At 41.1% G+C, this 13996-nt stretch overlaps 1 protein-coding gene and 1 non-coding gene across 2 annotated transcripts; both read right to left on the bottom strand.

The window, feature by feature from the left end:
• Positions 1-2633: 2633 nt before the first annotated feature.
• dapk3 (death-associated protein kinase 3) lies at positions 2634-12578 on the bottom strand. Its single transcript, XM_085254895.1, has 9 exons — positions 12428-12578; positions 11645-11757; positions 6644-7004; positions 5938-6067; positions 5745-5793; positions 5594-5620; positions 5354-5506; positions 4858-4903; positions 2634-4658 (listed from the first exon to the last, which is right to left on the bottom strand). Exons 2-9 carry the CDS (start codon positions 11704-11706, stop codon positions 4122-4124), a joined length of 1365 nt encoding a protein of 454 aa, XP_085111021.1. The 5' UTR covers positions 11707-11757; positions 12428-12578; the 3' UTR covers positions 2634-4121.
• A 1335-nt stretch (positions 12579-13913) lies between these two features.
• Positions 13914-13985, bottom strand: trnae-cuc (transfer RNA glutamic acid (anticodon CUC)). Its single transcript has one exon. It is a non-coding gene; the product is annotated as a tRNA-Glu (tRNA).
• Positions 13986-13996: the final 11 nt, after the last annotated feature.

The following is a 13996-nucleotide window of genomic DNA, read 5'->3' as shown; positions in this document are numbered from 1 at the left end:
TCAGAGAGACAACAAAACCTTAAAGTGGCCAAAACAACCATCTGGTTCATTATTTTTTTTTTTTTTTTTTTTTTTTTTTTTTTAAATGAAGGAATGCAAAGACCACAGGAGACGGCTAAAGTGGATGATGACAGAATTGTTTCACTGTTAACAAAAGCAGCCTTCCAACACCTAACTTCTTTAGGAGGTATTAGTATTACCGTTAAGGTCTACAATCAAAAGATGACTTCACAGATGTAAATACAGAGTGCTTACAACAAGGTGCAAGCCACCGGTTACACTGGAGAACAGGAAATTTGATTTAAGGTGAAATTTATTTATGTAACACATTTCCAGACAGACGATGCTGCACAAAGTGTTTAACAATATAAAAATGCCATTAAAAAGAAACGATGTAAAACAATAACAATATAAAGCAATGATAGGACAATAAAAGAATTAAAACTAAGACTATTAAATAAGACAAATGCTTGTGTGTTAAAAGCCAGGGCATAAAAATGTGTTGTTAGTAGTGATTTAAATGGATCAACTATTTGTGCAGATCTATTTTATATTAATATAATATTTAGGGGAAGACTATTCCAAAGTCTGGGACCTGCCACAGAGAAGGCTCTATCACCACGAGATTTGAGATGAGTCCATGGGATGGATAGCATTAAGTTTGAGCTAGACCTCATGGTTTTTCCTGGAGCATAAACAGAGAGGGGCTCAGACAAGTTTCAGCGATGGTGGAGGCGGTATTATGGTATGGGCATGCATGACTGCTGGTGTTTATATTGATGATGGGTCGATGACTTCAGCCCAACACAGCATGATTTTCAGTTATCAAATGCAAAGCTGAAGGCAGAGACAAAACCTAATTTGTCATAGTCCAGATAATTATGGACATACAGTGGGGCAAAAAAGTATTTAGTCAGCCACCGATTGTGCAAGTTCCCCCACTTAAAATGATGACAGAGGTCAGTAATTTGCACCAGAGGTACACTTCAACTGTGAGAGACAGAATGTGGGAAAAAATTCAGATGGTAGGATTTGTAAAGAATTTATTCGTAAATTAGGGTGGAAAATAAGTATTTGGTCACCTCAAACAAGGAAAATCTCTGGCTCTCACAGACCTGTAACGTCTTCTGTAAGAAGCTTTTCTGTCCCCCACTCGTTACCTGTATGAATGGCACCTGTTTGAACTCATCATCTGTATAAAAGACACCTGTCCACAGCCTCAAACAGTCAGACTCCAAACTCCGCCATGGCCAAGACCAAAGAGCTTTCGAAGGACACCAGGAAAAGTATTGTAGACCTGCACCAGACTGGGAAGAGTGAATCTACAATAGGCAAGCAGCTTGGTGTGAAAAAATCAACTGTGGGAGCAATCATCAGAAAATGGAAGACATACAAGACCACTGATAATCTCCCTCCATCTGGGGCTCCACGCAAGATCTCATCCCGTGGGGTCAAAATGATCATGAGAACGGTGAGCAAAGATCCCAGAACCACACGGGGGGACCTGGTGAATGACCTGCAGAGAGCTGGGACCAAAGTAACAAAGGTCACCATCAGTAACACACTACAACGGCAGGGAATCAAATCCCGCAGTGCCAGACGTGTTCCGCTGCTGAAGCCAGTGCATGTCCAGGCCCGTCTGAAGTTTGCCAGAGAGCACATGGATGATACAGCAGAGGATTGGGAGAATGTCATGTGGTCAGATGAAACCAAAGTAGAACTTTTTGGTATAAACTCAACTCGTCGTGTTTGGAGGAAGAATAATACTGAGTTGCATCCCAAGAACACCATACCTACTGTGAAGCATGGGGGTGGAAACATCATGCTATGGGGCTGTTTTTCTGCCAAGGGGACAGGACGACTGATCCGTGTTAAGGACAGAATGAATGGGGCCATGTATCGTGAGATTTTGAGCCAAAACCTCCTTCCATCAGTGAGAACTTTGAAGATGAAACGAGGCTGGGTCTTCCAACATGACAATGATCCAAAACACACCGCCCGGGCAACAAAGGAGTGGCTCCGTAAGAAGCATTTGAAAGTCCTGGAGTGGCCTAGCCAGTCTCCAGACCTCAACCCCATAGAAAATCTGTGGCGGGAGTTGAAAGTCCGTGTTGCTCGGCGACAGCCCCAAAACATCACTGCTCTCGAGAAGATCTGCATGGAGGAATGGGCCAAAATACCAGCTACTGTGTGTGCAAACCTGGTAAAGACCTATAGTAAACGTTTGACCTCTGTTATTGCCAACAAAGGTTATGTTACAAAGTATTGAGTTGTATTTTTGTTATTGACCAAATACTTATTTTCCACCCTGATTTATGAATAAATTCTTTACAAATCCTACCATGTGGATTCATGGATTTTTTTTTTTCACATTCTGTCTCTCACAGTTGAAGTGTACCTCTGGTGCAAATTACTGACCTCTGTCATCATTTTAGGTGGGGGAACTTGCACAATTGGTGGCTGACTAAATACTTTTTTGCCCCACTGTAATTTTTAAGTTTCTCAAAAAGAAAAGACATTTTATTTTAAAAAAAAAGGTATTCACTTTAAGCGATTTAACTCCTGTAATGTTGAATGCATCATGGTGTTGTGCTAGCGTGATAAAATGAATAATAATCTACACACAGGTAAGCTTTGGTTGAAGTGTCACTTTTATTTGCTTGAAACGAGTCTGGACAGATGCTTTACAGCTCTTTCTTACATCAACAGACAGATTAAAATACATTAAAATTCCTCTACACTCATAGGTGCAAATGGATACATTTCTCTACAGAAAAATACTACAGATTATACAACAATGCCTTCTATGCTGTACATGTGGAATGTGTCGGCTGAATGTGGAACTCATCGATGGAGCATTTAAGGTGCGCAGGGATTTAGAGCATACGTACGGAGTTTCCATGCACACTATTTGGTTTACAAGGCTGCTTGTGCAAAAGTCACTGCGTTTTAAGACACTGAGCAGATGATGTTCACTGGGTGACGGATGAGTGCTCACAGAGGCAATAAGGTCAATGAGATTACAGGCACTGCAAAGACGAGTATATACATTCCCAGATCTGGTTTTCCCACTGCTCCATTTCATTCAAGAAACAACAACTTACAAATTGTTTCCTGGGACACTTACTGGGGAAAAAACATGTAATTTGATACCAATTACAGGTAAAACAGAGACTCTCTTCCAGACTATTTTGACTTTGAGCAAAACAAAGGAAAAGATAAGAAATAACATTTGCAAAGTCTCTGATTGAAATAAAACTGATTAAAATAATTATTGCTCTACTTTGCTGGTGATTTCTTTTGCATTAAAATGTCTGAGGTGCACAAAAAAAAACAAACCCCAAAACCTTTGTTAATGTAACTTGTGAAAAACTAACCCTAAAGTCTAAAAACTGCCTCTGTTTGATATGTAATCTGTTTATTTTTCCCAGAAATGTTCAATAAACTTAAAAAAATAATAATCAGACATTAAAATAAAGCCCTAAAACTTTTATTTTGTGCTGAGGGTTTGCATAATTTATAGTTACATGTCCCAAATATGAATTTTAAAGTCATTTGAAATGTAAAAAGGCAAAAAATAAATACCACCTAATGCCTCAAACCTGAAACTATACACCGAATATTGTGAAGCTTTCTCATGTGACCTGAGGCGGGAACAGATGATTGGAGAGTGAAGGCTTTTAAAGCAACAGGAAGTTAAGACCAATTTTTAAAATAATAACCAGGTATAATAATAACCAAGTAAACAAATGAATTCATTTCTGTGTAAAAAACAAAACAAAACAAAAAACAAACAAACAAAAACAACCCCAAAACAAGCAAACAGCTGAATTACAGTACATGAAATTAGTAAAAATCTAAATAAATTCATTGACACAGGAATGATTTTTCAAAGAGGAATGGCTTCCACATGTTGCCTCTCTGCTTCTTGTTCTCTCAAACGTGACATAAAAGTAGGATTTTTATTTATTTATTTTTTCCCTTTCTGATGGGCGACAGCGGCGGCGTAGCTTATGATGACGACTGACCCTCTCAAACTCCGCTGTGTAGTGGACGAGCAGAGACGACAGGCAAGATGAAAGCTTGATGATGAAACCCTCACTGCTGGATGTCAGCGCCGCTCACGGCGTGCTGCCAGAGCTGAGGCCGTCCTTCTCTGCCGATATTGACTTCACCAGCTCCTCCACCCAGCGGACCTCGGAGGCCACCTGCTCGGCCAGGACCTCGTAGCGGTTCTCCAGGCGCCCAAACTTGCGCTTGAGGATGTTGGCCGACTGCATAGTGACCCGCGCGTCCTCCTGGCACTTCTTGCGCTGCGTCTGCGTGCGCTGCAGCTCTTGGCGGATGTGGTTCAGGTCGCCAGAGATGCTCTGGTTCTCTTCCTTGTACCACCCCTCCTTCTCCTCATATATCGATAGCAGCGCTGCCACGTCCTCGCGGCAAGAGCGCTGGTTGCGCTCCAACTCCTTCAGGCCTTCCTCAGCCGCCGCAATCTCCTCGAGCACCTGGGAGAAGCGCTCAAAGTTGGCGTAGGTGTTGTTCGGAGGCATGCTGGAGTGGGACTTGATGGTATACTCCTTGAGACGAGTAGTCTTCAGGCGCCGGCGCTCAGTCTTGTGATCTCTGTCCTCCTGGCGTACGTTCCGCCTCTTAATGACCTGAAGAGGTAAAAAGGTACAGGTCTGAAAAACGAGCAAGAATTTGATGACAAGAACCAAAAGATGGGAGTAAAAAGAGTCATATTTTCAGTTGGCCTGATTATCAGATGTGAAATTTCACATGAAGTTCTTCAATTTTTTTCCCACTTCACTGAATGTTTAATCTATAAAGATGTAAACAAAGACTTAAACTGCAAACCTTAATCCAGGGGTGCTCAAGACTGTCATCAATGGTCATTCTTTTCCTGCAAAAGAAAATCCATTAGTGTTGGTTAAATGCTGAAGACCAGGGCACTGTGAGTGCCAGCATCTGCATGAAGTATACAAATATTCTATGCAAATTGTACATTCATATATATATATATATATATATATATATATATATATATATATATATATATAGAGAGAGAGAGAGAGAGATTCACCATGCGCGTGTTTGTTGATTTAGTGTGCTGCATTTTTTCAGTTTCTGCATGTTCTACAATCATTACACTATGTATTTAAGAATTTTTTATCTTCCCGCTGCAGCTGAGCGACCGCTGATTGATTGATCAAGGTAAATAAGCAAAAGTTAAAATTCTGCAAGTCTAGAAAAAAGCTCATCACAGCAGACGACAACAATGTGCTATAGCTAATACATTTCTGGAATTGTGACATCAACAAGCATTGGATAAAAATCATAAAGATATTCTTACTTAGGATCCTTTACTAGCAAACGGCGTATGAAGTCCTTCGCCAGCTCGCTGGTGTTGCTGAAATACTCCTCATCGAAGTCGTAGTTGACAGCTGAGATGTTGGTCAGCGTCTCTTGTTTGGTCTCGCCCAGAAACGGCGAGGCACCGCTCAACCTGTAACCAGTCAGAAACTTTACTTTAGAGCCCGTTTTGAAGAATCAGGTGGTTTCTGTTTTTTTACAAACTATAAGCTTCACTCACAGAATATACGTGATGACACCAATGCTCCTGCAGAGACGAGAGGATAAATAAAGATCAGTAAAAACTGTTAGGTTAAACCACAGCTTCAGAAAGTGGGGGGGGGGAACAAAAAAAAAACAAAAACAAAAAAAAAAACAGGTTGGTATCTTACCACATGTCTGCCTCCAGTCCAAGTGGCTCATAGTTGACTATTTCTGGTGCTGTAAAACACAGGAATGAGCCCTTTAATTCAAAGCAGATGTAATCTGAAGCCACGATCACCCTCTCACAGGGTCTGACTCACTGCATGGAAACAATCTGGCACAAGGCTGGAAGTGAATATTTAGGAGGCCACGGGCTCTCACCAACAAACTCTGGTGTTCCAAAGATGTTCTTGAACTCGTTTCCTGCTTTGATCTGATGAGCGATCCCAAAATCTATTAGCTTGATCCTGGGGTTGGGGACATTCTTGTCCAGCAGCATGATATTCTCAGGCTGAAAGATAAAAAAAAAATGGAGAAAAAAACAAAACAACTATATCACTGAAAGGAGGAGGAGGGCGAGTCGATGACATTAGACACTGACAAAGCAGCATTTTCTACTTGAGCTTTTGAACCGTGACACTTGCATTTTATCACCACTGTCAGCAGCTTGCATACAAGTCCATAAAAATAAGCTTTGCTCCTGTACATGCCATCATCCACCAACTAAAATAATACAGAAATAATCCTATTATACGATTTTTATTCTATCCTCGTGAAGTTAAATGTTGCAGTACAGTTTAAAGGCTTTGGTCACCGTATCTTTATTGATAAAGATTAGTAGTCTTTTCCTTTATTAGAAGCTTATGTCTAACTTTTAGCTATCAAAAATGAGATTAGTACATTAACCCCATTGAGAGTAGTCCTCCCTGAAAATATGATTTCATTAATGTTAAGATATTTAGCCCAAAATATATTTTACCATGTTTTTAGCCCAAAAGAATCAGGGCAGCCGTGTTTGTCTGCTCTCACCAACATGTCATCTACCACCGCTGTATAAGAGCCCCTCAAGTTTCCCCTCAGTGCTGACCTTGAGGTCGAAGTGAGCGATGCGTTTGGAGTGGAGATACTGAACGCCATCCAAGATCTGCTTGAGAAACTGCGTGGCCTCCTCCTCAGTCAGAGATTCTTTCTCTGCCAGGAAGTCGAACAGCTCTCCTCCAGACACCAGCTCCAGGATCAGGATCACATCCGTCTTGTTTTCAAAGATGTCATGCAGGGTGATGATGTTGCTGTGCTGGATCTCGCGCAGGATGTTGACCTCGCGCTCGATCTCTTCGCGGCTCACCCCCCGCCGGCTGGACGACAGCCGCCGCTTCTTGATAAACTTGGCTGCGTACTCGATGCCTGTGCTCTTCTCCTTGCACTTACGGACGATGGCAAACTGTCCGCTGCAGAGAGGAAAGATCAGAGAGATGTCAACGCAATGTTCTCCTACCTCATGTTGTGATGGGGAAAAAAAAAAAAGATGTTTCTTAAGCAGAAGGCACTGCATGTCTGTCTATCATCATAGATATTTATCAGCAAAGACCTCTAAATGCTGTTAGCTAATAACCTCAGTTGTATCTAGTGTTACACAGAGCAGACAGCTGATAATCAGCTGTCTGCTTGACATTTATTCAGCTGTGTAAAAACTATAACTTCAATCTCAGCCAAACCGATTTACTCAGGAACAAATAAAATACAAAAAAAAAGCCAAACAATAACATATTTAAGTTGTCTAAGTGACTTATATATATTTAACCTGAGTAGCGAAAGACAGCGGTGGGTTTGAAAACGATTTGCTGGGAGTCCGGTGTTCTCACGGCTCTAGTGAGCCTTGAACTCCGGCTAGCTATCGAGCTGGTGAGACGTCCGTTACCCACGTCGGAGCACAAAACGTCGGAGCGCTTTTGAAAATATGTGATGTCTTGATAAACTGAGCAGATATTTTCGCCTGAAAATATGTTAAACGTTTATTTTGTGACCCAGAAAGAATAATAAGAGTAATATTAACACTAACTAGCTGCCACCATTGTTGACAACTGAGCAGTAGTGATGTGCGGATCGATCCTGAAATGTCGATTCCTCCGATACCAATCATTTATGTTCTAGAATCGATTCTCACATTAAAATATCGATATTTTAGTAATTTAGAGTAAATTTATAGTTTATCATTAACAGGAACACAGTGGAAAGAAACTATAACATTCAGATCGTCTACATTCAAAGGAACTACTTCCTCTTCCGCCTTTCATAGTCATGTGCGAAATACGGCTGTATAAATGTCTCGCAGCCCCTTGGTGTGCGCACTCACAACAATGGCTGAGCGTAATTGTGCGGATGTATTTTACTTCCACAAACAGCTGAGACGTGGTTTGTGATACATGTGGCAAAAAAGTGCTCCAAGAGTGAGGTGTTGTGGCCATACTTGCCAACCTTGAGACCTCAGATTTAGAGAGACATTCAAAAGGGCTGTTGGGGGGGGGGGGGGGGGGGTGATAAATACAGTTTACAGTGTTTATTTATCGGATAAAATACGTTAAATGTCACCGTTATTATTGACCCGTGTTCTGACAAACCATCCTACTTTGGCAAAACGTCCTACCGTAGGTAGTTTATGCACATTTCTGCAGTCACAGAGTAATTCCAGCACAAATTTAAGTAGGTATGACGGTTTGCCACTTAATGTTGCCCATCAGAGTATGCTTGTAGCTTATATTCTTAAAGCCAGGGTGGTTTGCCACTTCATTTTACCCGTTAAAGTATGCTTATAGGTAACATTCACAAAGGTAGCATGGTTTGGCACTTAATTTCACCCGTCAGAGTATGTTTCTAGCTCTTATTAACAAAGGTAGGATGATTTGCCACTTAATTTTAGCCGTTAAAGTATGCTTCTGGCTCATATTCACAAAGGTAGGACAATTTTCCACTAAATTTAGCTGTTAAATTATGGTTGTAGGTCACATTCACAAAGGTAGGATGGTTCGCCACTTAATTTCGTGTTGTGCGCATGCGCAGAAACAACGGGTAGGATGGTTTGTCGGGTAGGATGGATTCCCAGAACACCAGCCCGGAAACAGCGGGGGTGTCCAAATTCAGAGGCTGCTTCCACCTGAGGACCCGGCCTTCGCGGTCTAAAGAAAGCCGGGTAGTATGGCACGAGCTCCCTCGGTGGAGTGAAACTCTGCCGTCTGCTCCTTGCTATCTAGAATATAACCGGGCTCTGGCGTAAACTCTCGACCGTCTCACACTTTCTTTAATTAGTTTTCTGCTTGATGTTTATTCAGCTGTGTGAAAACCCCGGAGGAACCCTCCCGAGGGATTAATAAAGGTAAATTTAATTTAATCTAATAACTTTAATCTCAGTCAAACCAATTTACTCACGAACAAATAAAACACTGAAAAAGCCAAAAAATAACATTTTTAAGTTATCAAAGTGACTTGTATATCATGTTTAACCCGAGTAGTGAAAGACCGCGGGGGTTTGAAAACGATGTGTCGGTCGGCTCAGATATTTGAAGTTTACACGGCTACATTCTCACCTGAAAATATGTTAAAAGAGAAATAAGAGTGATATTAAAACTAAGTAGCTGCCGCCATTGTTGAAAACTGGAATTGGCTGGGTCGCGCTATGAATTCTGCGATATGGTTTTTCAATTTTGTTGTCCGGGTGGAAATTCGGGAGAATGGTGGCTCTTAAATCCTACTACTTATTCCTGCGTCTTTTGGGATCTTACAAAGCTTCAAACGACGCGTCGACTATTAAATTAGTCAGCGACGATTTTAATAGTCGACGTAATCGTGACTAGTCGACTAATCGTGGCAGCCCTAGTCCTATGGCAAACAAAGCACACCCTTTCTGCTTCCATAGGAATTAAGAGGGTCATCAAATGTACTTGATCAACCAATCAACAGTAAGTGTGAGGACCTCTATAAAAGCAGACGTTTTGGGAGTTTGCTGATCTTTAGGATTAAGTCATCCCAGAAGTTTAGATCCTAGCAAATTCACCCTAACATCAGACCATTCAACGCTCAAGTAAACTGCAAAACACACGCAAGAACTACATCTCAGACTCTAGAGAGCTCAGTTAACATGTTAAATGTTAAAGTTTGTTAAATTTTTGGGAAAAAAAACAAAAACATGGCAGCAAAACTTAGGTTTGCAAAATTGCATCTGAACAAACCACAGGACTTCAGAAACAATCTGCTTTGGACATACAAGACCAAAGTGGAGATATCTGGCCATAATGCACACCAACATATAGCAAAATCAAACACAACACATCAACTGTCAGACACTGTGGTGGAGGGGTGATGATCCAGCCTTGTAATGCAGCCACAGGACACGGGCACCTTGCAGTCACTGACTTAACCACAAACTCTTCTGTATACCAACGTATTCTAGAGTCAAATGTGAGGCCATCTGTCCAACAGCTAAAGCTTGGCTGAAACTGGGTCATGGAGCAGGACATGGCCCCAAGCACAGCAACAAATCTCCAACAGAATGACTGAAAAAAAAAATGAAGGTGTTGCCACAGTAAATTAAAACTGACATCTCAACCAGACTGAAATGCTGTGAAAAGACCTCAAGACAGCTGTGATAAATGAATGTCCAATGTCTCAATAAACTAAAGCAACATAGTGAAGAAGCATGAGCCAAAATTCACCAACAAACCGCACATGATGATGATCAAAACTAGCACCACTGATTAACAATTGTTTCATGATCATTGATGTGCATATTATCATGGCCACTGATCAATGGCCTGCAATCACAGCATTGTAACATGGTGAAAGATGTACCCTGAGCTCCTTCCTCAATTCCGAGATGGTCTTTCCATTTTCACATAAATGTTCCCTGTCCAGGATGTGTACATCCTCATCATTGAAAGAGTCACTGGCCACTGGCCTACAAGTGTAAATACTGCTTAAGCCTGATCCAACTGTGCTGTGCTAGCCTTCTTAGACTGTGAAATTTCCATCAGTAATGGGGCACAGTTAAAAGTCGACGTGTACCGTAAACCAACGCACACGGATCAGCATTTAAGGTTTTGACTCTCATCATCCACTAGAGCACAAATGTGTCATCAGGACACTACAACACAGAGAGAACACCGTCCTAACAAAGGTACTCTTGGGCATTGATCAATGATCATGAAACTGACCTCACAGCCCATTGTTAATCAGTGGTACTGCAATCTGCAGTCAGCAGAGACTGAATTGAAGAAGTTACTTGGATGAGTGACAAAAAGTTTCTGCCACTGAAAGTGCTCCATCCAGAATTAAATTAAATGTCTGTTATCCAAACAGAAGTTAAAATCTCTGACTGAAGCTCAAGAAAGCAAAACAGTGTGTTGTCAGCACAACAAAACAATCATTAACACAACTAAAAACAAGAAAATTCTGTTTTATTCCACATAGAATAAAACAGACATTTGTAAATAAAACAGTGTGGTTTAGATCCATTTAGTATCTGCGCACACACACACACACACACACACACACACACACACACACACACACACACACACACACACACACACACACACACCATCCCCTCTCTTACACTACAGCAGAGGTGCAAGGGCACATTGAGAGGCAGTGACGTCACACTTTTGCTGCATTACTGCAGAAAAAAAAAAGGTAAGCCAGAAAGTTGTGTTTCATCTCCAAAAATGTGATGACTCATTCACAAACTATCCAGCACAGCAGAAAAGAATTAAAGATGACATTTAATACAGTGCTGCTCACACATATTAAATATCTAGCCCTGTTCAGATCAGTCCCAACCTGGCATTAAAATCCATCTCAAGCAGCATTTCACATTTAGATCTGTTTTTAATTATGGAAAGCATTGATAAGCTGAAAACTCATCGCTTACACAACTTAAAAAATGTGTCTTACAAATGCAAAAAAAGTGTTCTTAGACTTTCAGATGAACTGAAGCACACAGCACAATGGCTGGATAGGACAGCAATGAAGAAGAAAGCAGGGTTTTCACATATAATGCTTTCAATTAAACGTTTTAAAACAGGCCCACAAAGCTTACCTCCCCAGCTCCTCTCCCATCTCGTAGTACAACTCAACATCCTCTTGCCTGAAGCCAGCCATGGTGTGCTGACTCTTACGATGATGATGATGGGAGTAACGCCTTCAGATTTCCTGCAGCCAAAAAATAAAAAAATAACTTAAACGTGGATATGTGACACAGAGGCCACAGAGTACAGAGTATGGAGGAAGTGATAAGACAGTGTTAGCACTTTAGGGCTTCTTCATCCTTATTTGGAGTCAACGCTGCTTTGGAGACTTTTTAGCTGATGTCAGACCTCTGCATACCAGTCCTACTACATCATGTCCTTCCCAGGATCAGCTCTCCGACTCAATTAAAGGGACTACACAACCAACTATGTTACCTTTCACTGGCTAGATAACAAACTACGAGCCAAATGAATCAATGTTTAACTGACAATACACAGATAATGACTTTAAAAAGATGCTAAATTGCGACGTTTATATTGCACTTTTCCATCATAAAAGAAAAACGGCACAAAGGAAGACCTATTTAAAGCAAACACAAAGGTAAACTCGTGAAACGGGATCGTCGTGTTAACTTATTACAATCTGAACACTGATTAAAGAATTTAAGGAAAGAAATAAAGGGAATCCCGACGACGGAAACCAGCTAGCTTAGCTGTGAAGCTAACATTAGCGTCCCGTAGAAACACAGCGCTTAATAAAGACAAAGAAAAGGATTCATAGTAACTCAAATACTGACAACAACGCATATATTTAGTCACACAAAAGTGAAGGGATTTCTACTACAGATACTTACAGTACGGCTGGCTACGAGTGCTGCATTCCTCTGCCAAGTAGTTGTGTGTGAACTCGCCGACTGAGAAAACATCAGGCTAACTGCGGCGGAACACATAGCTTCCGGTGTCCTTCAAAAGTAAAAGCATTAACCTTCGGCGCCAATCAATGCAGTCTCCAAACCACTCACTTCAAAGTCTCCCTCTGATGTACTCATTTATAATCTTGTCCGTCCTGGTCACGCCCAATTGACGTGTTAACATCTTCAATTCCACCACCTCCAGCGCCTGTGTTTTTGTCAGCATATTATTAAATATTTTCAAAATATTAATCATAAGTGTGTTAATAGACCGACAACTTAATGCTACTGATGTTATCATTTTCACTGTCAGACCTGGAATCACATTCATGCACACTGTACTTGCAAGTAGATTTGTGTGTGTGTGTGTGTGTGTGTGTGTGTGTGTGTGTGTGTGTGTGTGTGTGTGTGTGTGTGTGTGTGTGTGTGTGTGTGTGTGTGTAAATGCCTGTGTTACTGTGTAGATACTAACGTTATTGTGTGTCACACACATTCCCTGAGAAGGTGCCCTTAAACTTATGTCTATTTTTATCTCTTCTCCTATGCTAAAACAATCTGAATGTAAATCTACATGTGCCAACAGAGAATGCCAAACTATGTTTCATTTTTCTTGTAACAGTGACTACAAAGATCTATTTTATTCTATTCTATTACCAAAAGGATTTATCCCTCTGGGGCTAAAAAGAAAAGAGAGAAGCGTGAAGTAATGTTTCCATAAATACTTATCAGTAATATAAGATCAACAGAATCATCAAACAAACCTTCAATTCAATCAAGATGTGGTCAGCTTGGGTGATGTCAAATTCTATTTAAGGCCCCACAAAACCATAGATAGGCTCTCGTTTGGCTTCACAGTTCTTTTTCTTTAGCAATCTTTTTTTTGTTTACAATATCAACCAGCCATAAAAGCTAATAAGAATCATTTCACACTATGTGGCAGCACTGTATTAAGTTTAAGTTAAGATCTTATCAGGCAAATAGAAATATTTAGCCTTGATTTTGTAAGAAAACCTTTATTGTGAAAGTTGAAGTAGTTTAAGTTCCGCTGTCGTTGCGCATCTTGACGCAGGTAAACACCGGACAGAAGGGAGGACATATGGAATGACATCATGTTGAGTGAATCAGCCTGCTGCAGTACGTCAGTGAGCAACAAGACCGAGCATGCAGCAGCGAAGATTAAAGAGAGGCCAGAGCAGGGAAGAGGCGCACTATTAGACAGTGAACGTATAACAACGGGTTTTGCTAATAACGACTAATTTATTAAAATACTGTAATTAGACACAATACGAGCATGTTTTCAAAGCTATGACAGAGAGACATTTCTGGAAATTAACATCTGGCTAGTGTAATAGGTCGGGATTTTAGCAGGGGGGTTGACGCAGGGTAGGAATGAACAGAACTTTCATCGACCTTACATTTTCAAAATTAGTTCCCTGACCGGGAATCGAACCCGGGCCGCGGCGGTGAGAGCGCCGAATCCTAACCACTAGACTACCAGGGACTGTGGGCATC

This window comes from Mchenga conophoros, linkage group LG18, assembly GCF_057382185.1.
Source record: "Mchenga conophoros isolate Kocher_MC1m ecotype Shallow Benthic linkage group LG18, M_conophoros_male_GT1.1, whole genome shotgun sequence".
In the NCBI taxonomy this organism is placed as follows: Eukaryota; Metazoa; Chordata; class Actinopteri; order Cichliformes; family Cichlidae; genus Mchenga; species Mchenga conophoros.
The sequence above is the reverse complement of the archived record's forward strand: the minus strand, read 5'-3'. Positions and strand labels throughout refer to the sequence as shown.